This window comes from Bubalus bubalis, chromosome 8 (assembly GCF_019923935.1).
Source record: "Bubalus bubalis isolate 160015118507 breed Murrah chromosome 8, NDDB_SH_1, whole genome shotgun sequence".
In the NCBI taxonomy this organism is placed as follows: Eukaryota; Metazoa; Chordata; class Mammalia; order Artiodactyla; family Bovidae; genus Bubalus; species Bubalus bubalis.
In genome coordinates this window covers 103,569,600-103,591,499 of record NC_059164.1, presented here as the reverse complement: position 1 = coordinate 103,591,499, position 21,900 = coordinate 103,569,600, and the positions used below count along the sequence as shown (strand labels likewise).

At 35.7% G+C, this 21,900-nt stretch overlaps 1 protein-coding gene across 9 annotated transcripts in view; it reads left to right on the top strand.

The window, feature by feature from the left end:
• The window catches only part of BRAF (B-Raf proto-oncogene, serine/threonine kinase), a 165,952-nt gene that overhangs the window by 49,474 nt on the left and 94,578 nt on the right, over nt 1-21,900 (top strand). For all 9 annotated transcript variants that reach the window (XM_044946961.1, XM_044946962.1, XM_044946957.1 and 6 more), the window contains one exon: nt 16,933-17,034. In XM_044946961.1, coding sequence (XP_044802896.1) covers nt 16,933-17,034 — 102 coding nt within the window. The remainder of the gene's footprint in view (nt 1-16,932; nt 17,035-21,900) is intronic.

Here is a 21,900-nt window from a genome sequence, read left to right as displayed (position 1 = left end):
GTATACTCCATGAGGGCAGGAGCTTTGTTACATGCCTAAAGCCCAGAATAGTGTTTGGTACATAAACTGTTAATCAATAAAAAGAAAATACACAGAAGTTGAATTCATTAGTAAAAATGTAAGTGATTTAGAAGATAGACTAAGGAAATCTAACATGAATTAATAGATTTCTAGAAGGAAGAAAGCAAGGAAGTAATAGTTAACTGAATAATAGAAAACTGTATCCTGACCTGAAGAAAGACTTGAATCTGTATACTGAAAGGCAGAATAATAAGCAGAAGTTATACTTTGTAGTGAAATTACTGAATATTAGGGATAAAGATGATCAGAAGCTTAGAAAGAAAGCTCAGATAGAACAAAAAGGAAGGATTATCAGGTCAACAATGGCAACACTGAGAGGTAAACAACAGCTGTGATTAAGAATCCCATACCTCATCAAGATATTTTCAGACACAGAAGGAACCAAAGTATGTCCATCACCCATGTACTGTTCGTACATTTGAGAGAGATGATTAGTAAAACTGGAAATCAACATCTATAGAAAACTGATCTCATATCTTTTAACATAACTTTTTTAGAATTTTGAAACATTCTTTTAAATAACTGGTTCTCAAAGTGTGATGCCCATACCAGCAGCAGCAGCATTACATGGGAATCTTAAAAATGAAGACTCTCCTGTAGACTTACTGAATCAGAAACTCTGAGCTTGATACTCTGCAGTCTGTATTTTAAGAAGCCCTTTGAGTGATTCTAATGCATATTTAAAGTGAATTGCTGGTAGAAACTGTGTATTTAGATTTTTTCATCCCTTCTGATGGTCTTTATCTTTTAATTTGTATCTGTACACTATTTACATGTAATATAATGATATATTTTTAAAAGTTTATTTGTGTACTTATTTTTGGCTCTGCTGGGTCTTTGTTGCTGCACAGACTTTGCTCTAGTTACGACAAGTGAGCAGGGGACTACTCTCTAGATGTGGTACACCGGCTTTTCATTACAGTAGCTTCTCTTTCTATGGAGCACAGGCTCTAGGGAACATGGGCTTCAGTAGTTGTGGCATATAGCCTCAGTGGTTGCAGCTTCTGGCTCTGGAGCACAGGCTCAGTAGTTGTGGTGCACAGGCTTAGTTGCTCTGTGGCATGTGGGATCGTCATGGATCAGGGATCGAACCCATGTCTCCTGCATTGGCAGGTGGATTCTCTACCATTGAGCTACCAGGGAAGCCCAGTATGTTTTGATTTAGGTTAACCAGTTTAGTAATTCATTTTCTGTTAGTTTCCTCTGTTTTTCATTACTCTGTTTCTCCTTTCCTGCCTTCTCTTAGGTTATTTGAACATTCTTTTAGTATTCCATTTTAAATTTACCTAGTGTGTTTATTTTTAGTTATACCTCTCAGTAGTTTCTTTAGTGGTTACTCTGGCAATTACAGTATATATACTAAAGTTTTCATTGTCTGCTTAGAATAAATTCTCTACTCCCCTAAGTGGATTATGGAAATATTACTACTATATAGGTCTCTTTATCCCCACCCCCCCCACCACCACCAATAACTCCTTTCTGTTATCCTTGTCTTGCATGTTACATTTCCTTTATGGAAAGTCTCATTAGGAAATGCTATAAATTTTTCTTTCAACTATTAAACATATTTAAAGAGTGTAAGAGGAGGGGATTAATGTATTGTGTTTACCCAGATATTTACCTTTTTTTTTGTTTTGTTCTTCATTCCTGCTCTTTAAGGTTTCCTTTTGATACAATTTCTCTTGTTTGAAGAATTTCTTTTAGTAATTCTTTTGGCAGCAGAATTTTTTTTTGTTTTTATTTATCTGAATATATCTTTATTTTACTTCATTGCTGAGAGCTATTTTCACTGGGTATAAAATACTAGGTTGACAGTTTTTTTAATACTGTAAAATGCTGTGCTACTACTTTCTGCCTTCATGGTTTCTTTTGAGACACCTGTAGTCATCTGAAATATTATTCCCTTGTAGTTTATGGGTCATTTATCTCTGCTTTCAAGATAACACTTTGTTTTTAGTTTTCAACACTTGATGTGTGTCATATGCATTTCTGTGTACTTACCCATTTTGGGACTCATCTTTCGGAATCTGTAGTTTTATGTGTTTTGTCAAATTTGAGGAGATTTCAACCAGTATTTCTTCACATATTTTTTATTGCTTCATTCTCCTTTTCTTTTGGAAGTCAGTGACATAAATGTTAGACCTTACTGTTATTGTCCTGTAGAACCCCAAGTTTTTAAAAAATTTTTGATCTCTTTTTTTTTTTCTTCTGTTAAAACTGGATAATTTCAGTTGATCTGCCTTCATGCTCCCTGACTCCTCTATCTTCATTCTGCTGTTGAGCCCATCCTTCGAGTTTTTTAATTTTTGTTATTGTAATTCTTACTGTCTTCTGTTGTTTCCCGAGACTCTAGTTTTCCATTGACTTCTAGAGTATTATTGATTGCTTGTTGAAGCATTTTTATTAAAGTTGCTTTAAAGTTTTTGTCAGCTAACTCCAACATCTGAGTCATCTTGGGGTTTGTAATTTTTGCTTGTCTTTTCCATGTGACTTGGGGGTTTTCCTAGTTCCTTGTATGCTGAGTAATTTTGAATTGTTTGCTGGATGTTTTGAATATTATGTTAAGAGAATTAATCTGATTAGGGAATGATAGTCATATAAGTTCACAATGAGGCAAAGAAGTGTTCTTTGTGATTCTCTCCTCTCCCTCACTCTTTTTTTTTTTTTTTTTTTCTTTTTTTTTGCCGTGACTGTGTTCAGGAGAGCAAAAACTTATAGCATCCTAGTTGGAAGATAGACTGAAGCCCTTTTTTGAAGTTACCTGCATCAGAAAGGTGATCTCACTGAAGATTTGGGAGTAAAGGGAGCTACCTGAAAGCACTTTTGATGCTAAGATTACCTAGACCCTGGGAGATGTGTATACTTTCAAGTAGGGCCTTCTGCTATTAGTTAAGCAAAGTTGAGAACTATCATAAATAGACTGAACTAATAATATTAATGAGAAAGAGTTCAGTTGCTTTTTTTCCCTTTAAAGTTTTAACTTATCCTTTTAAAATGTAGTTTTGAATATGTTTGAGATCTGTTTTTATTTTAAACTTTCTTAAAAGTTAATATAAAACAAACATGTACATCTTCATATTGTAACTCATAGAAAATGGTTTATTGTTACTTGATTATCACAATAGATTCCTTAAGTATATAAAGGAAAGAATTATTAACTTCATTTCTTTGATCAAAGAAAATAAAAGTTTAAGCAGAATAAGGTTTCAACAGATGTCAGAACAGTCTTAAGTTCTTTGTCACTATCATAGCTTTATTTTGTGGTAGGTTTATAATCCCTGTTAGGAAATGTTTTCTAAATGCTCTGTAACCGATTTTTTATCCTATACCCTGATGACAAAAAGAGGCCTCTGGTTGCCTGTCTTTTAATCTCTGCTCAGATATTCATCACTGCCCTGCCATGCTCAGAGGTACAGGTTCATGATTTCTCTTCCCTTTACCCTTCACCTCTCTCTCCCTCTCCTTCTTCATTTTGTTTTTTGTTGAATATATGTAAATAAGATCTATTGACTATATCAAGTTTCAGTGAAAGTTACCTCCTTGTGTTAAATGTTTTTATCTTTTTCAGTTTATACTTGGTAACTTGATTTGGCTACTTGAATTTATAAGGATTATTGCTTATCAGATTTTTAAAAATCATTAGCACAGGTAACGTCTGTTCATAACACATTGAATAGAGCTATTTATATAACCTTTCACATGACCAGAATAGTGGATACCTCTAGCTTATGAAAATTTCTTTCATGTGTCTGTTTTTCAGTGTTAATTAATTTGAGCCTTTTATCTGGGCTTTCCAGCCAATCACAGAATTCATTATGAAGCTTGAATTAGATGGGCATGTTTGTAGCCAGATGCATTTCTTCCTAGTTTTCCTATCATCTACAGGGAATCTGGTCTCTGGTGTCTTCAGCCAATGGAGACTAAACCAAACTCTTCTTTTAAATAAATTATTTGGCAAAAACAGTGTTGGTCAAAACAGAAACTTAACTCATTCAGCTTAATCAAAAAGAGGGAAATTTATGGGAAATATACTAAAGTAATTAGTTGAGCTACAGGAATCAGTCAAGTGGACCTTAGGTTGTCCAGTACCAGTGAATTCTAATTATTTCCCACCTTTTTCTACTTGTTTCTAAATATCTGCTCCTTATCTTCTGTTGGAGATAGACTTTCCTGTGTGCTAGAAAGCGTGGTTCTGTGTAGCCCTAGGTTCATTTGCTTCCACTTAAATGACTATAGTCATATGAGTATAGTGAAGAACAGATAGATAGCCACACATAATAGTCAGGAAGGCTGCATTTTAGGAAAATTGCTGGGAAAGAATTTAATTGTTCCTAACTAGAATCATGTGCCCACAATACTCAATTACCTAGTCTAGTGGGATGAAGTACATGATTAGCCCATCTTGTATAATGTGTCCTTCCTGTGGCCAGGTGGCAGTGTGTGTCATCAGAAGTCAGGTGTTAATATAATTATTATGGATCAAGGAAATCCTAATTTATGTTTATTATTTCTTCTTTATAGATAGCTATTTTGCTACCTGATTTTTTCTCTTTTATGATTGGGAGAAAAGAACAACATTAAATTTCAAGTTTTTCAGTTTCCTGGATAAATGTTACTTAAAATTGTATCTCAGATTTCTTATGATTGTATTGTTTATTTCTATATGAATCAGCTTAAGTATGTGCTAATCAGTGTGTTTGGGGCTTATAGTTTTTGTTCACATTAAAGACTTCAGAGGAAAAAACCTAGTTGCCCATTTGGTTATGTTGTGAGATGGTGTGGCTAATGGAAGAAAAGAATGTTCTAGCAGAAGGAGCAGTGTATTCAGAGACCATTAAAATGTAGAAGTGTTTGATGTAATAATAAATTTCTTCATTTCTCCCATGACATCTAGTAATCATTCTTCCTAAGCCCAAGTCTCAGACTGTTTTTCTGTAGTTTTGTTGTACCTATGGATTTCTAGATAAATTAGCCTTCCCTAGTAGTCCTTTGTGCTCTTTACACATATCCAGTTTTCCTACCTGGTCACAAAGAAGGCATGTGACTAGTTCTATTCTTTTTGTTATAAATATGACCTGTATCACCTCAGGTGACATACCCCATGTCTAGTTGCCAGTGTCAAACCCTCCAGAGTTTTTGTTTTTTTTTTTCTATCCAGCCTGGTGATTAACATTATTAAAAACAGTGACTACTGCTCTGTTAACCTGCATCCCTGTATGACTGCAATAAACAGGGCTTCCCCTCCTACCTGAAGTAGACATATAGCATGAATGAAAACTAAACTTATTTTGTTTCAAGGCACAGAGATGGGAGAGTCTTTTTTTTTTCCTGATTGTAACTACAGAGATGGGAGGTCCTTAACAGAGTATAATGTAGCCTATTCTGATTGCACACCTTCCCTGGAAAATGGCTCCTTTATGGAGCTTCTGATATTTAAACATTTGATGATAACATTAGTAACTAATAATTATATTTTCAATCATTTGTTAAGCAATATGCTCAATGTTTTATAAAATATCTCACTAAATTCTTGATGTTTTCCTATGAGGTAAGAACTATGATTAGGTGGCAACTTAACCTATTTTAGTGCTTATTTTCACTTAACATTTTTATTTTACTTACTGACATAGTCTGTTGACTGAGTAAAGTATAGTTGATTTACCAATACAGTGTTGTGTTAGTTTCAGATGTCTAGCAAAGTGATATTCCTTTCCAGGTTTCATTTCTATTATAGCTTATTACAAGATAATAGAGTTCCCAGTGCTATATAGTAGGTCCTTGTTGTTTATCTGTTTTATATATAGTAGTGTGTATCTATTAATCTAAATTCCTAATTTATCCCTCACCTCAGGTAACTCTAAATATGCTTTCTATGTCTGTGAATCTGTTTCTGTTTTATGAATAAGTTCATTTGTATCATTTCTTTAGATTTCACATATAAGAGATATCATATGGTATCATATGTTTACTGAAGATTGTTTTGAATAGTAGTGGTGAGTAGTTTTTGTCTGACTTACTTCATTAAGTATGATAATCCCTAGGTTCATCTGTGTTGTGGCAAATGGTATTATTTCACTCCTTTTTATACCTAAGTAATATTCCACTGTGTATTTTTATCACATCTTCCTTATCCATTCATTTGTTGATGGACACTTAGGTTGCTTCCATGTCTTAGCTATTGTAAGCAGTTCTGCGATGAACATTAGGGTGCATGTATCTTTTCAAATTAGAGTTTTCATATTTTCCTGATATATACCCAGGTGTGGGATTGCTGGATCATATGGTAACTCTATTTTTAGTTTTTTAAGAAACTCTGATTTTGTTCTCCATAGTGGCTACACCAGTGTACACTCCCATCACAGTGTAGGTGGGTTACCTTTTCTCCACACCCTCTCCAGCATTTATTATTTGTAGACTTTTTGATGATGGCCGCTCTGACCGGTGTGAGATGATACCTCATTGTAGTTTTGATTTGCATTTCACTACTAACTAGCAATGTTGAGTATGTTTTTATGTGCCTGTTTACCATCTGTATGTTTTCTTTGGAGAAATGTCTGTTTAGGTCTTCTGCCCGTTTTTTGATTGGGTTGTTTGTTTTTCTGATATTGAGATGTATGAGCTCTTTATATATTTTGGAAAGTAAATCATCGTCAGTCATATCACTTACAAGTATTTTACTCCAGACATAACCTTTTTAAACTTACTTGCTTCATCAATATCAAATTTATGCTTGGCATCTATTTATGTCTATCTGCATACATAACTTGTTTCAGTGTGGAATCATGTTATAATCTTGAATTGTGATTTCATCAGTCTGAGCTTACCCAGAATATAGAATTTTTTATATTTTCAGGTAGCCAGCACCTATAAAAACCTGCTTCTTGCTGGAACACTTAAGTGCTAGGACTAAAACAGTGATTGATGTGTAACAGATCTCAACTTTACTGAACTTATGGCCCTTATAGGCGATTATGCCCCAGTTATTTATTTGTGACAGTGTTTTCCCACAAATCTTTGATTTTAGGATGTGGCACACAGAAGTGTTCCCCATGGAAACAGAAAGTGCTTTGGGATAGGAGATTTACAGTGAAAGAAAATTATGACTGGGGAGTTGTATCAGAATTAGTAGCAGAAGCCATGGTATATTTTTAAGATACGCAAAAGTATTTGCAGTTGAAAGTCCCGAATCTCTACTGCATCTGTTTCACATGATATGAATCTGCATTTTCATTCAGTTTTATTCCTACTCCAAATATAATTTCATTTAATTCAGTTATATGTATGTGGCAAATATTTGATCTGTTTCCTAAGGACCATTTTGAATAGTAGTGGTTAGGAGCTGTTGAACTTTCAGTTTAAAAGCTAAGTAAATTAGTAGACAATTTTATGGACAGTTTAGAATAATTCATTTATGTGCTGTTTTCTTTTGTGCTTTATCAAGATCCTGGAAATGTTAGGGTTTACTTACTCTTAATCAGCCAGAAGAAATGGTTTGATTCACTTATTCTGTTTTAGATAATTTTAATTTCCAAGCTTAACTCAAAGTCAGGACATTTTCTATTTGTTGATTTCATGAGTACCACTTTCCTATTTTTATTTCTCGCTGTCCACTGGCCAAAGTCATTGTGAAACTGTGTTCAACAAACTTTTAAATCCTCAACCTCTTTCTTAAGCTCAGAAAAGTTGCATATATCTGTCTTGCCCTTGATTATAGCCCTTCTTCAGCCTTCTCAAGTAAACTTTCTTCACAACTCACAGACTTCAGGACGAAGATTTTAGTAAGGAATGCCTGTAAGAATTAATAATATCCTTGACTGTCTAGTCCCTCTCCCCATTTATGGGCAGAACAAAATACCAACTGGCCACTGCCTCTCTGCTTGCACTCAGGCAGCTGAATGTACTGCTCTGAATTTATGCCACGAACATCAACCAGGTTTCAACAGTGTCTGGCAGTGCTGCTACTCCTTCACTTTCCGTATTAATACTGTGTTTCCACTCATTGCAAACCTCTCACAGCCCCCACTCTTATCTATGGACCTCACCTCAAACTTGATTGAGAGATTGGATGCAGCTGTCATCATCTTTGCATCACTGTATCTGCAAACCTAACTGCATTGGTCTTCAGGTTCTCAGTCTTCCTTTCTCTTGTTATTAAGAGACCTTCCCTGCCAGTCTAATTCCACTTCTTGTGACTCAGGTTCCATCTCTTCTTAGTGTCTCTAGGGCTTCTTTCCTGCAGCTGGCATCTCTTTACACATCATCAGTTTCTGTCTTTCGGTTGGATTTTCCCTCCAGCCTACAAACATACTCTATTATCTGCCAGCCCTGATACATATGCAAATACATATAAACATGATGACAAACTATATGCTAAGTCACTTCAGTCGTGTCCGACTCTGTGTGACCCCATAGACAGCAGCCCACCAGGCTCCCCCGTCCCTGGGATTCTCCAGGCAGGAGTTCTGGAGTGGGGTGCCATATACAGATACTTATATTTCATTCTTCTGTCTTCTGTCTACTATTTCTTGTTCCTGTTATTATCTAATAAATTAGCTTCATTGAATCAAGTTTTTCTCCTACCTCAGTGTCTGTTTCTTCTCAGTCATTTTTGTGGACTCTATTCTTTATCAATCTTCTAAATTTTGGTGGGGTCTAAGGGTTGAGTCTTCTTTGCCTATACTCTGTTGGAGATTTCCTTATTAGCATTCTGTGACACCTAAATATATATCCTGCCTCATAGTTCTTCCTGAGTGCTGAAATGCATAGCCAGCTGCCTACTTGATCATTTAATTAACCTCTCTTTTAGGTAATATAATACTTGATTTCTTCCCCTAGAGATTCCCCACTTCAGTAAATGGTGTCACTGTCCATCCTGTTACCTACTCAAAATTTTGGGGTCAGCTTTGATTCTTATTTCTCTCATTCTTCTCCCATATCTAATTTAACAAACACCTCTGTGCCACAATGTTCTCATCTATAAAATGAGAGGATAATTGTCAGTAATAAAATATCAGGTTATGACACACGTACGTCTGCTTTTGAAAATTCAAATTCTCATATCTTAGAATAAAATGAAAGCAACTTACCATGACTTTCAGGACTCTTCATAACCATACCTTATGTCTAGTTGTTCTGACTGCTTTTTGTTATCACTTTTGCTATCTTTAATTCTCTACTTTAAAAGATAACTTTTTATGTAATGTCTTTTTGGTAGGGGGTGGGAAAGCAGCTTCAGTTTTTGCTTTGTGCTTGTTTTGTGGTATTAAAATGTAAAGATAGTGCCAAATTTTAAATCAGTTGATGTTTTTTCACCTAGTGAATCACTTATCTTTATAAATAGACCTACTATGTTTTTCTAGTTTTGTGGCAGATTGGTAAAAATTTCTAGAAGTGAAATTGCTAAGTTAAAACATAAGCGTGTTTTCAGACTTGTGAATCCTATTGAGGTAAATTTTTGAGACATTACATGACCAAAAAGGTTTCATTTACCCTCATGCTTGATTGGTAGTTTGCCTGAGGGTAGAATTCTAGGTTCAGATCATTTTTATATAGGACAGTGAAAACATTACTCCATTGTTTTTTCTGTGTAACAGCTTTATTGAGATGTAATTCAGATATCATAGAATGCATCCGTTTAAAGGGTGTGTTTCAGCAGTTTTTAATATGTTCCCAGAGTTGTGCAGTTGTCACCCCAGTCGCTGTAGAACATGTTCATCACCCCAAAGAGAATCCCCCAGACAGCAGTCATTCCGCATTCCCACTAATGCACCAGTCTTAGGCAACAAGTAATCTACTTTCTCTTTTCATGTTGCTGATCAAAAGTCTGATATTAATTCTAGTTATTTTGTAGGAACCATTTAGGGTTTTCTTTTCAACTCTGAATTTCTGAAATTTATCCATGAAAACTAGGATTTATTCAGACATGAGTCTGTTTTACTTATCTTACTTTACTTAAAACTTTATAACCTTTTTATTTTGTACTGATGTATAGTCAATTAACAATGTTATGATAGTTTCAGGTGAACAGCAAAGGGACTCAGCCATACATATACATGTATTCATTCTCCATCAAACCCCCCTCCCATCCAGGCTGGCACATAACATTAAACAGAGTTCCCTGTGCAATACAATAAGTCCTTGTTGGTTATCCATTTTAAATACAGCAATGTGTACATGAGCTTCCCAGAGTCCCTATCATTCCGGGATGTCTGACTGTAGGTGAGTGATCAGACCATCGTGGTTATCTGGGTCATGAAGATCCTTTTTGTATAGTTCTTCCATGTATTCTTGCCATCTCTTCTTAATATCTTCTGCTTCTGTTAGGTCCATACCATTTCTGTCCTTTATTGTGCTCATCTCTGCATGAAATGTTCCCTTGGTATCTCGAATTTTCTTGAAGAGAGCTCTAGTCCTATATTAAAAGAGATCTCTAGTCCTGCATTAAAAAATACATATATAGTACTGAGTTATATTTGAGTTTGTCCTCACAGGTTAGATTATTTTGTGGCTTTATTTTTTTGTTTTTGTCAAGTTTTGACACCTGGATTTTGCTAGCTTCATAAAATGAATTTGAAAGGTTTTCTTTTTTATATGTACTATCACCTATTAATTAATAGTGTGTTTCCTTAAAGATTTGATAGAAACCATTGATTTGAACCTGATACCTTCTTGTTGGGAGGAAGGGCATCAGTGCCTATAGTTTTCTTTCTGCCATTGCCACCCTTCATTTCTTTCCGTAGCAGTCCTTATGCATTATATTTTAGCATAGACTTTTTTTTAAAATTCAGGTTTTTTGGAGAGTGAAATTTGCCATTTGTAAAGTTGTGAGAAATGATTGGTTGTTTACTAACATTTAGTTCAGTTCAATCGCTCAGTTGTGTCCAACTCTTTGCGACCCCATGGACTGCAGTACGCCAGGCCTCCTGTCCATCACCAACTCCTGGAGTTTACTCAAACTCATGTCCATTGATTCAGTGATACCATCCAACCATCTCATCCTCTGTCATCCCCTTCTCCTCCTGCCCTCAATCTTTCCCAGAATCAGGGTCTTTTCCAATGAGTCAGCTCTTCGCATCAAGTGGCCAAAGTACTGGAGTTTCAGCTTCAGCATCAGTCCTTCCAATGAATATTCAGGACTGATTTCCTTTAGGATGAACTGGTTGGATCTCCTTGCACTCTCAAAAATCTTCTCCAATACCACAGTTCAAACGCATCAATTCTTCGGCGCTCAGCTTTCTTCACAGTCCAACTCTCACATCCATATGTGACTACTGGAAAAACCATAGCCTTGACTAGAAGGACCTTTGTTGGCAAAGTAATGTCTCTGCTTTTTAATATGCTGTCTAGGTTGGTCATAACTTTTCTTTCAAGGAGTGAGCATCTTTTTGTTTCATGGCTGCAGTCACCATCTGCAGTGATTCTGGAGCCCAAAAAAATAAAGCCTGCCACTGTTTCCACTGTTTCTCTGTTTGCCATGAGTTGATGGGACCAGATGTCATGATATTTGTTTTCTGAATGTTGAGCTTTAAGCCAACTTTTTCACTCTCTTTCACTTTCATCAACAGGCTCTTTAGTTTTTCTTCACTTTCTGCCATAAGGGTGGTTGCATCTGCATATATGAAGTTATTGATATTTCTCCCGGCAGTCTTGATTCCAGCTTGTGCTTCATCTAGCCTAGTGTTTCTCATGATGTACTCTGCATAGAAGTTAAATAAGCAGGGTGACAATATACAGCCTTGACGTACTCCTTTCCCTATTTGGAACCAGTCTGTTGTTCCATGTCCAGTTCTAACTGTTGCTTCCTGACCTGCATACAGATTTCTCAAGAGGCAGGTCAGGTGGTCTAGTATTCCCATCTCCTGAAGAATTTTCCACAGTTTATTGTGATCCACACAGTCAAAGGCTTTGGCATAGTCAATAAAGCAGAAATAGATGTTTTTCTGGAACTCTTGCTTTTTCCATCATCCAGCGAATGTTGGCAATTTGATCTCTGGTTCCTCTGCCTTTTCTAAAACCAGCTTGAACATCTGGAAGTTCACAGTTCATGTATTGTTGAAGCCTGGCTTGGAGAATTTTGAGCATTACTTTACTACCGTGTGAGATGAGTGCAATTGTGTGGTAGTTTGAACATTCTTTGGCATTGCCTTTCTTTGGGATTGGAATGAAAACTGACCTTTTCCAGTCCTATGGCCACTGCTGATTTTTCCAAATTTGCTGGCATATTGAGTACAGCACTTTCAGAGCATCATCTTTTAGGATTTGAAATAGCTCAACTGGAATTCCATCACCTCCACTAGCTTTGTTGAAAGTGATGCTTTCTGAGGCCCACTTGACTTCACATTCCAGGATGTCTGGCTCTAGTGAGTGATCACTCCATCATGATTATCTGGGTCATGAAGATCTTTTTTGTACAGTTCTTTTGTGTATTCTTGCCACCTCTTCTTAATATCTTCTGCTTCTGTTAGGTCCATACCATTTCTGTCCTTTATTGAGCCCATCTTTGCATGAAATGTTCCCTTGGTATCTCTGGTTTTCTTGAAGAGATCTCTAGTCTTTCCCATTCTATTATTTTCCTCTGTTTCTTTGCACTGATCGCTGAGGAAGCTTTCTTATCTCTCTTTGCTATTCTTTGGAACTCTGCATTCAGATGCTTGTATCTTTCCTCTTCTCCTTTGCTTTTCGCTTCTCTTCTTTTCACAGCTGTTTGTAAGGCCTCCTCAGACAGCCATTTTGCTTTTTTGCATTTCTTTTTCTTGGGGATGTCTTGCTCCCTGTCTTCTGTACAATGTCATGAACCTCCATCCATAGTTCATCAGGCACTCTGTCTATCAGATCTGGTCCCTTAAATCTATTTCTCACTTCTACTGTATAATTTTATTTATTTAAATAAAATTTATAAATTTATTTATTTTATTATAATTTTATTTCTCACTTCTACTGTATAATATAATTTATACTGTAAGGGATTTGATTAAGGTCATACCTGGGTGGTCTAGTGGTTTTCCCTACTTTCTTCAATTTAAGTCTGAATATGGCAATAAAGAGTTCATGATCTGAGCCACAGTCAGCTCCTGGTCTTGTTTTTGCTGACTGTATAGAGCTTCTCCATCTTTGGCTGAATACAGCCAAAGAATATAATCAGTCTGATTTCAGTGTTGACCATCTGGTGATGTCCATGTGTAGAGTCTTCTCTTGTATTGTTGGCAGAGGGTGTTTGCTATGACCAGTGCATTCTCTTGGTAGAACTCTATTAGCCTTTGCCCTTTACTAATATTACTTGGTTTTAATTGCTGTGTTCTGCTGAAGAAATAAAAAAAGGATAGGAAATCTTCTAGTACCTTTCTTGAAATTTGTTGTTTTTAATTCTTTCATTTCCCTTTTAGGATTGTTGTAACAGTTTTTCTTGTTTTTTCAAGAAGATATTTTAAGCTAAAACTCTATATCTACTGTTAACTTTACAATATTTTATTCTACTTTTTAATGTATCATCAAAGTATTATCATAATCACAGTTTCTTTTTTCTTATTCTTTAGTAAGATCTGAAAGAGTTTGCTTGCTCAGACTCATTTTTTCTAATTATAACTGAGTGATCATAGTGATTTTTCTTCATTCTTTGGATATAAAATTACTGTTGTTTGGAAGTTAAGAAACCTGCCTTTCAGGCAGTTGTGGTTTGGCCCTGCATTATGCAAATCTTAGCATTTTCTACTGCCAGGAAGAAAAGGAATCAGTTCTAATCAGCTCAGTCTCCTCATTTCTCGCATGCTCTTTGCCATCTCTAATTTTTTTTTTTCCCATTTCTCCCATTCTTTGAGTGAATGGTTCTTTACCCTAACTACACAAGTTTTATCTGTGGAACTTCAAGGGTGGAAAGAAAAAAGAGAGACTGTAGGTAATAGAGTACTTAATTTCTTGGACTGTAAAGAATTGCTGAACTAGGATTAATTTTTCTGTCTTATCCTATTCTGAAGAAAGCTTAAATCTTAGCTCCAACACTACTTTGAATACTTGTAATGACTAAGACACCAAGATAAGTGAGAGGGAATAAAAGATGAGTAAAACATATTTCTTATTTCAAAGTAGCTAATAGACATGAAAAACATAATCAATTTTAGAATATCAAATTCCGAATATAAAGCACTTCTGCCCTGGGTGGTCAGTAAACTCATCATAGAGGGAGTTTGTCATTTTCTGAGATGAAGCGACTGTAAGAAAAACATTTTGAAACAGGACCTGGTGGATAGATATCAAGTTAACTTTTGAACATGTTAAGTTTGAAATACTACTTATCTTAATAAGTATGTAGGAATGTACAGTAGGCACATGAAGAAAAATACCATTGAGTTGAGAGAACAGAGCTGGAAAATTTGGACTTCATCAGTACATATATAAAGCCACAAGATTAGATAAGATTACTTGGGAAATAAATGTAGCTAGAGAAAAGACATACTAATGCTTCCTGGGGATATGAGAAATTAGCCAAGGATTCTTAAAGGAAAAATATTGTAATATCTGATTATAGAAAAAAACTAGAAACTTCTGTCATTTCTTCTCAAACTTTAATAAGGATCATTTTGTTAAAGTTCAGTAAGTTTGAAATGGGGCCTGAGATTCTGCTGCTCCTACAAACTTCCAGAAGATTATGCTGCTGGTAGTCTATGAACCATGCTTTGAGTAGCAAGACTGTCTATGACTAAAGAGACAAAGTAAAAAGAAGGAAAGACTGCAGCATTTGTAGGAGAATAAGGATTAATATCCAGAATAAAGGGCATCTGTAAACTGAAAAGAAAAAAAACAGAAGGGAGAAAGAATATGGATAGATAATTTTTCATAAATTTAAATGATCAATCAGCATGAAGAATGCTCAACTTCCTGGGAAATACAAATTGAAACAAGAAGATCACGTTTCCCCCATTAAGATCAGGAAAAATTTTAAAGTCTGATAATATACACTGTTGGTGGGATTGTGGGGAAAGGGTGGACTGATACCCTAATAGGAGGTATCTTGGTACTTTTGTCCTTTTGGAAGACCATTTGCCATACTGACTTTAAACGTGCATATCCTTCAATCCAGGTCCTGTGCTTCACTGTCTAAAAGGAAAACTTCTGCCTTTGTCCAGAAAGGCATTTCAGAGCCATTTTGAAGCATTGTTTAAAGCCGGGAGAGGTGAAATCTAATGTCCTTCAGGAAGGAATTATTAAATAAACCAAGTGCCCTTTGCTTATTTATTCTCCTTCGTACATTTAAAAAATTATCTCACATTTTTCATTATAACTTTAAATAATTTAAGTGGCCATGATTTCTAGAGTATATTTATGTTAAATACATTTTCAGTCACACCATAAAATTACAGATTTAAATCATTCAGTTTATAGAGAGTATCTGTAGACAGTATATACTGTAGTATAATTTGCAAAAAGCATGTTCTCACACCACTCAGATAAATTGAACTCATTTTTCACTAAGAAAAAAAAATGATCTGATTGGTTATTTATCTTAAACATGTAATATGTGCCTATACTATGACCACTAGACTTCTGAATTCTCAGTTGGGTGGCTAGATAAATGAAGAAGGCTTGAAACCTTCCCAGGAATTTGTTTCACTGATACAATAAGGTCTTGCTCTTAATATCCTCCCCCTTTTTTGTCAAGGGATTTCCCTTCTTTTCTTGTTTGTTAGGTAGTTTGAAGTTTATATAGCTCAGAAGAGTACACATTAGTAGATGCACTGGAGATGGATAAGAATTTTGCCTTTCTTTTACAAAGTGGAGAATTGCAACATAGTGATTTTTAAAGGAGAGGAAGAAAGAACTAGTTCTTAAGCAGATCATTTAGGAAGAATACAAATAGACAATGGAAATCTGGAAATGATTCTCCTAAAATCATTCGTATCCACCTAACCTTAAGTTACCTTTGAAGTCCATTGAAATAAGCAGTGTCCTAATATTGTGAAATGAATGTTGTCTTGTCTGAACTTATGATGTTGTAATACAGCCATTTAAAAGGTGTAAAATAGGACTACCTTGGTGGTACAGTGGATTAGAATCCATCTGCCAGTGAAGGGGACATGGATTTGATCCCTGGTCCAGGAAGATTCCACATGCCATGGAGCAGCTAAACCCTTGCACCACAACTACTGAGCCTGTGTGCCTAGAGCCGGTGTTCTGTAATAAAAAGCCACTGGAAGGAGAAGCCCACACGCCACAATGAAAAGTAGCCCTCCGCTCACCACAACTAGAGAAAGTCTGTGCATAGCAACGAAGTAAAATAAATAAATTAATTAATTAAAACTGAAACTACATTGAAAGAACAAATACTTAAATACACTAAAAAAAAATAAAAGCAAAATACATACATATTGACATGGAAAGAATTCTGAGGCATGTTGTTTGGTGAAGAAAGCAAATGTTGAGAATATTTTAATATGTAATATTTGTATGTATTTGTCTATTTTATATATGTATGTATTTTTGTTTTTTTGAGTAAAAAGAAGTTATGGAAGAATGTATACCAGACCATAAACAGGACACCTTTTTGGCAGGACACCCAGAAATATGGGGAATGTGAAAAAGAGATTTTAACTGCTTGTTCTGAATACTCATGTATTACTTAAATGTTTTATAGTTGAGAAAATGTTGTATTACTAGTATAAGATGAAGCTTAAAATAAATCATCTCAAGATCTCTAAGCTCTAAATTTCAAGGAACACTGACAGTTACAATAATATTTCAGTAGGAATATTAAGATATTCATATTCTAAATGATTTGTATTTCATATTCATATTCTAAAGATTCTAAAGAATTCATATTCTAAATGATTTGTATTTAAATTCTTTTAAAATATTTTTTAGGTGTGGAATATCAAACAAATGATTAAGTTGACACAGGAACATATAGAGGCCCTATTGGACAAATTTGGTGGGGAGCATAATCCACCATCAATATATCTGGAGGTAAGCTTTTGAGTGTCATATCTGTAGTAATTTTGAGGAAAAGAAAATGAAGTTGTAAGATGCATTTGTATTGGTAATATGGGTTATTTTAGGGAGTGGGATTAAAAATAGATATGTGAAGAGAGAATTAGCTTTGTCTTTATTGTACTCTTTAAGGTTGTTTCACTTGTTACAATAAATATATAGTATTTGGTAATTTGGAAAATAGCAAAACTAAAGAAGAAGTTGTATATAAACTTCAAAATACTACCCTGGTTTAAAAAAGAAAAAATTATTGAAAAAAGAGAAAACATTCTTTTCTGGAGGCCAGCAAACTAGTTGCTGTATTAGAAAATGGGGAGAATTTTGCAAAATATCTTGCTTCCAGAACAAATCCCCCCAAATAGGTTTTTGCTTCCTCATGGGTAAAATTTACAAAATTTGAGTATCTCAAGATTGCTTAGCATTACAGTTTAATAGTGCCTTGAAACTTTTGTATCCAGTCTTGAACATCATTGTAAGTTTATAGATTAGTTATTGTTCTTAATCCTATTAGGTAGCAGTTACTGTAATAATCACAGGTACGCTTTCTTGGCATTAGTTTCCTTATGTAAGTCACTCAAGTTCCACAGCAAGGAAGCTGTTATAGAATCTAGGCAGTCAGGCTCCACAGCCCATACTACTTAACACTGCACTATGATGCCGGTCTCCATAAAAGCTAGCTCCAACTGTAAGAACCAGTCATACTGGGAGATAACCCTAAATTACAAATGATCAGGTTACCATTTGCCTTCAAATGCCAGAGATTTTTTAGGCATGGATTGACAGACTCCTAAGCCAAAATTCTAATGTAGTAATCTAATTACTTTTAAAGGGTAAGTTAAATCTTCAGTATTTCAAGAGAAAGTAAGTTTGTGTATTTCAAAAGAGACACTGATGTATAGAACAGTCTTATGGACTCTGTGAGAGAGGGAGAGGGTGGGAAGATTTGGGAGAATGGCATTGAAACATGTAAAATATCATGTATGAAACGAGTTGCCAGTCCAGGTTCGATGCATGATACTGGATGCTTGGGGCTGGTGCACTGGGACGACCCAGAGGGATGGAATGGGGAGGGAGGAGGGAGGGAGGTTTGGGATGGGGAACACATGTATACCTGTGGCGGATTCATTTTGATATTTGGCAAAACTAATACAGTTATGTAAAGTTTAAAAATAAAATAAAATTTAAAATAAAATAAAATAAAATAACCTTGAAAGTTTGGAAATGACTGCTAATAAACTATTCTCTCTTTATATGGCTTATCACAGAGCACACTGCCAGTTAGTATCAGTGCCAGGACTGGAACTCATACCTCTGAATACTAGTTAGTGTATTTTCTAATATCACATGCTGTTTTACTTTTGTGTGTGAGGAGAACAAGCAGAGGAGTCATAAGGAGGCAAATAGTCCTGGTGAAAATGGTAAATGCTTGTTAGTCAGAATTAGACAATTTAACCAGCAGTTTTTCTGCCAACCATTTTTGTGTCAGGAAACTTTCCCCACTCTCAGAGGTAATACATTTGCATCAATAACATGGTTTCACTATAGCAGGGATTCATTCGCCCCTCCACACACATACTCTTCAGGCTTTTTACTATTTGAATTATATCTAACTAGGACAGTATAGGGCTACCCAGGTGGCTCAGTGGTAAAGAATCTGCCTGCAGTGCAGGAGACGTGGGTTCCATCCCTGGGTTGGGAAGATCCCCTGGAGAAGAAAATGGCAACTCACTCCAGTATTCTTGCCTGCAAAATCTCATGGACAGAAGAGTGGCGAGCTACAGTCCATGGGGTCACAAAAAGTCAGACACAACCTAGCAGCTAAACGACAACAACAGAACAGTTTACAGCAGACTATACCTTACAGGTTGTATCATTAGCACATAGATTCTTACTGACAGGTACTAACATTACACAGTTTCTCTACAGAAAGCAGTATAATATAGTGGTTAAGATGAACCATGGAGTTACACACACCCTGTGTTTGAATTGTAGCTCTGCTTTCATTTATTCAGACAGGTTACCTAACCTCCCTATACCCCACCTAATTGGTAAAATGGAAATATATCACACATGGTAATTTAAAGACTAAATTTTGAGTTTACGATTATGAAATAAGTGCTCTGTAAATCTTTGATTCATTTATTCAATAGGCAATTATTGAGTGCCTGCTAACATTTGTACTTGTCTAGGCTCTGGGGATATATATATATTAAAAAAAAATCTCCTCCCAGTCTCTGCCTTCAGATAGCTTATATTTTAATCAAGGGAGTGGTTTACAGAAACTAAATACATAAATAAGTTAAAACATTGAACTTAACCACCATTTGATTTACTATGAAGAGGAGCCTGGCCGGAATTGAGAGTTTTCTTCCCTGAGGAAAGTTGACCAGGCCAAGGGAAAAGACTTGTGGGTCCTGATATTTGAAGGCCCTTAAGTGAGTAATCTACTGATTACCCACTGAGACCCACTATTCTCCTTTCTGTCTCGATGAGTTTTGCTACTCTAGGAATGTCATATAAGTGGAATTCTAACATATTTATCCTGTAACTGACTGATTTCACTTAGCATAATGTCTTCAAGCTTCATCCATGTTGAAGAATGTGTCAAAAATTTCTTCCTATTTAAGGCTGAAAAATATTTCATTGTATGTCTATATACCTGTATATAATATAATGTATATTATCCATTTGTCTATTGATGGCTACCATCAGTGGTTGGTTGTTTCCACCTTTTGGTTATTGTGAATAATACTGACTTTACCTTTTTTGGGTGTATATACCCGGAAGTGGAATTACTGAATCGTAAGATAAATCTATATTAAATTTTTAAAGGAACTGCCATTCTGTTTTCCATAAGCAGCTATATTTTGCATTCCCATTAACAGTCCTTTATATCTTTGCTAAGACTTATTTTCTGTGTGTGTGTGTGTAAGAATAGCTGTCCTAATGAGTGTGAAGGGATATCTCATTGTGGAAATGCAGATCTCCAGCTTTGTTCTTTTTCAAGATTGTTTTGACCATTTGGGATCCCTTGGATTTTCTCATGAATTTCAGAATGGTGTTTTTCTATTTCTGCAAACACATTGGGATTTGGGTAGGGGTTGCATTGAATCTGTAGATTGCTTTGCATAGTATTGACATCTTCAGGGTTCATAACTCTTAAATACAAATGAACAGTTAAGAATAACCAGTATTTGAAGAAAGCTTTTAACAGGAAAGATAATGGCAGAAATGGTCAAAAGGGACTCAGAAACAGAGCAGAGAACAGAAGAAAATTTGAAAATCACTATAACATCAAAGATAAGAGAAGATCCATAATCTCTTCTTGCTTCATGGTTGTATTAAAGAAGCAAAAGTATTAAAGAATAAGAAAGAGCTCTTGGAAATTAAAATAGTAAGAGTTAAAATAGTATAATAGGAAATTTGTATATGTGTGTGTATCTGCATGTGCATATAAACAAACACACGCTATAAAGTCAAGGACATCTTCCAGAAAGCAGAATGAAACAAAGATAGAAAATATTAAAGGAAAGATGGGAAAAATTGGAGAATAAATTGAGGAGATCTGCAAAAACCAAACAACAGGCTGTCCAAACTTGTTTTTAATTTCTCCTCCCATAATGACAAACATGGAGGTACGTTATTCAAAGTTGGTTCTACAGCTCAAGGTTGTTACACACTGGCATAGATTGCTACCATCCTTTTGGTTTCCGTCTGCAGCAGATCTGAGAATTGTACTCTTAACACAATACCTCAAGTCCAGAAGCAGGGATCACAGATACTCTGGTGTACTGAGTTATTTCATGGAGGAAAACCCTCCCCTCAAATCCCCTACAAGTCTTTACATCTCACCAACCAGAATGGGGTTACATAACTCCTAGACTAGTGATTCTGCTTACATTTTCTGAAATAAGAGGCTAAAAAGTAAAAATTTTCCAGTGTTCACAGTCTGGCTTCAGATTAGTTTGTGCACTGGCAGATAGAAGTTGTGCTCTAGTTATTTCATTACATAGCATTTCCAAAGAAACCATTTTGATGTTTCCATAGAAAGTTAAGTCTTTACCTATCCCCACATTTCTTCCTCATAGCAAAACAGAATGAAATCAGTTATATCACCATCAGAAATCCTCATGACTTGCTCTTTTTTGTGTACTAATTTATTTAAAAGCAAGCTTTTAAGTTCTAGATTTTCTCCTACTGGCATATGAATAATAATTACCACTATTGATTCCCTTGATGATAAATGCAGTGAAATGAGCTATCGTATTCTAAAAGAATTTCAGTTTTGTCTTTTCAGTCTTTGGTTCCAATCTTTTCTTTTTACCATCACACAAAGAAAAGATATTTCCCCTAAAAGTCATTTCCCAGAATTTGTTATTTTTGTCCCAGTTCTTTTATTTTTACTCATCAGACAAATTATTTGAATGCCTTCTGTATGTAAGATATAATGCTGGATGCTTTTCTAGAAGTAGATTTCTGTTTCTGGACCTGATTTATTGGATTCCAGAAGTGAAGGGTGGAGAAGGCAATGGCACCCCACTCCAGTACCCTTGCCTGGAAAATCCCATGGATGGAGGAGCCTGATGGGCTGTAGTCCATGGGGTCGCTAAGAGTCGGACGCAAGTGAGCAACTTCACTTTCATGCATTGGAGAAGGAAATGGCAACCCACTCCAGTTCTTGCTTGGAGAATCCCAGGGACGGGGGAGCCTGGTGGGCTGCCATCTATGGGGTTGCACAGAGTTGGACACAACTGAAGCGACTTAGCAGCAGCAGCAGAAATGAAGGGAATAAAGTTTCTGGAATAACCCTCCAAGCTACCACTGAGTTTATGTGTATGCTCA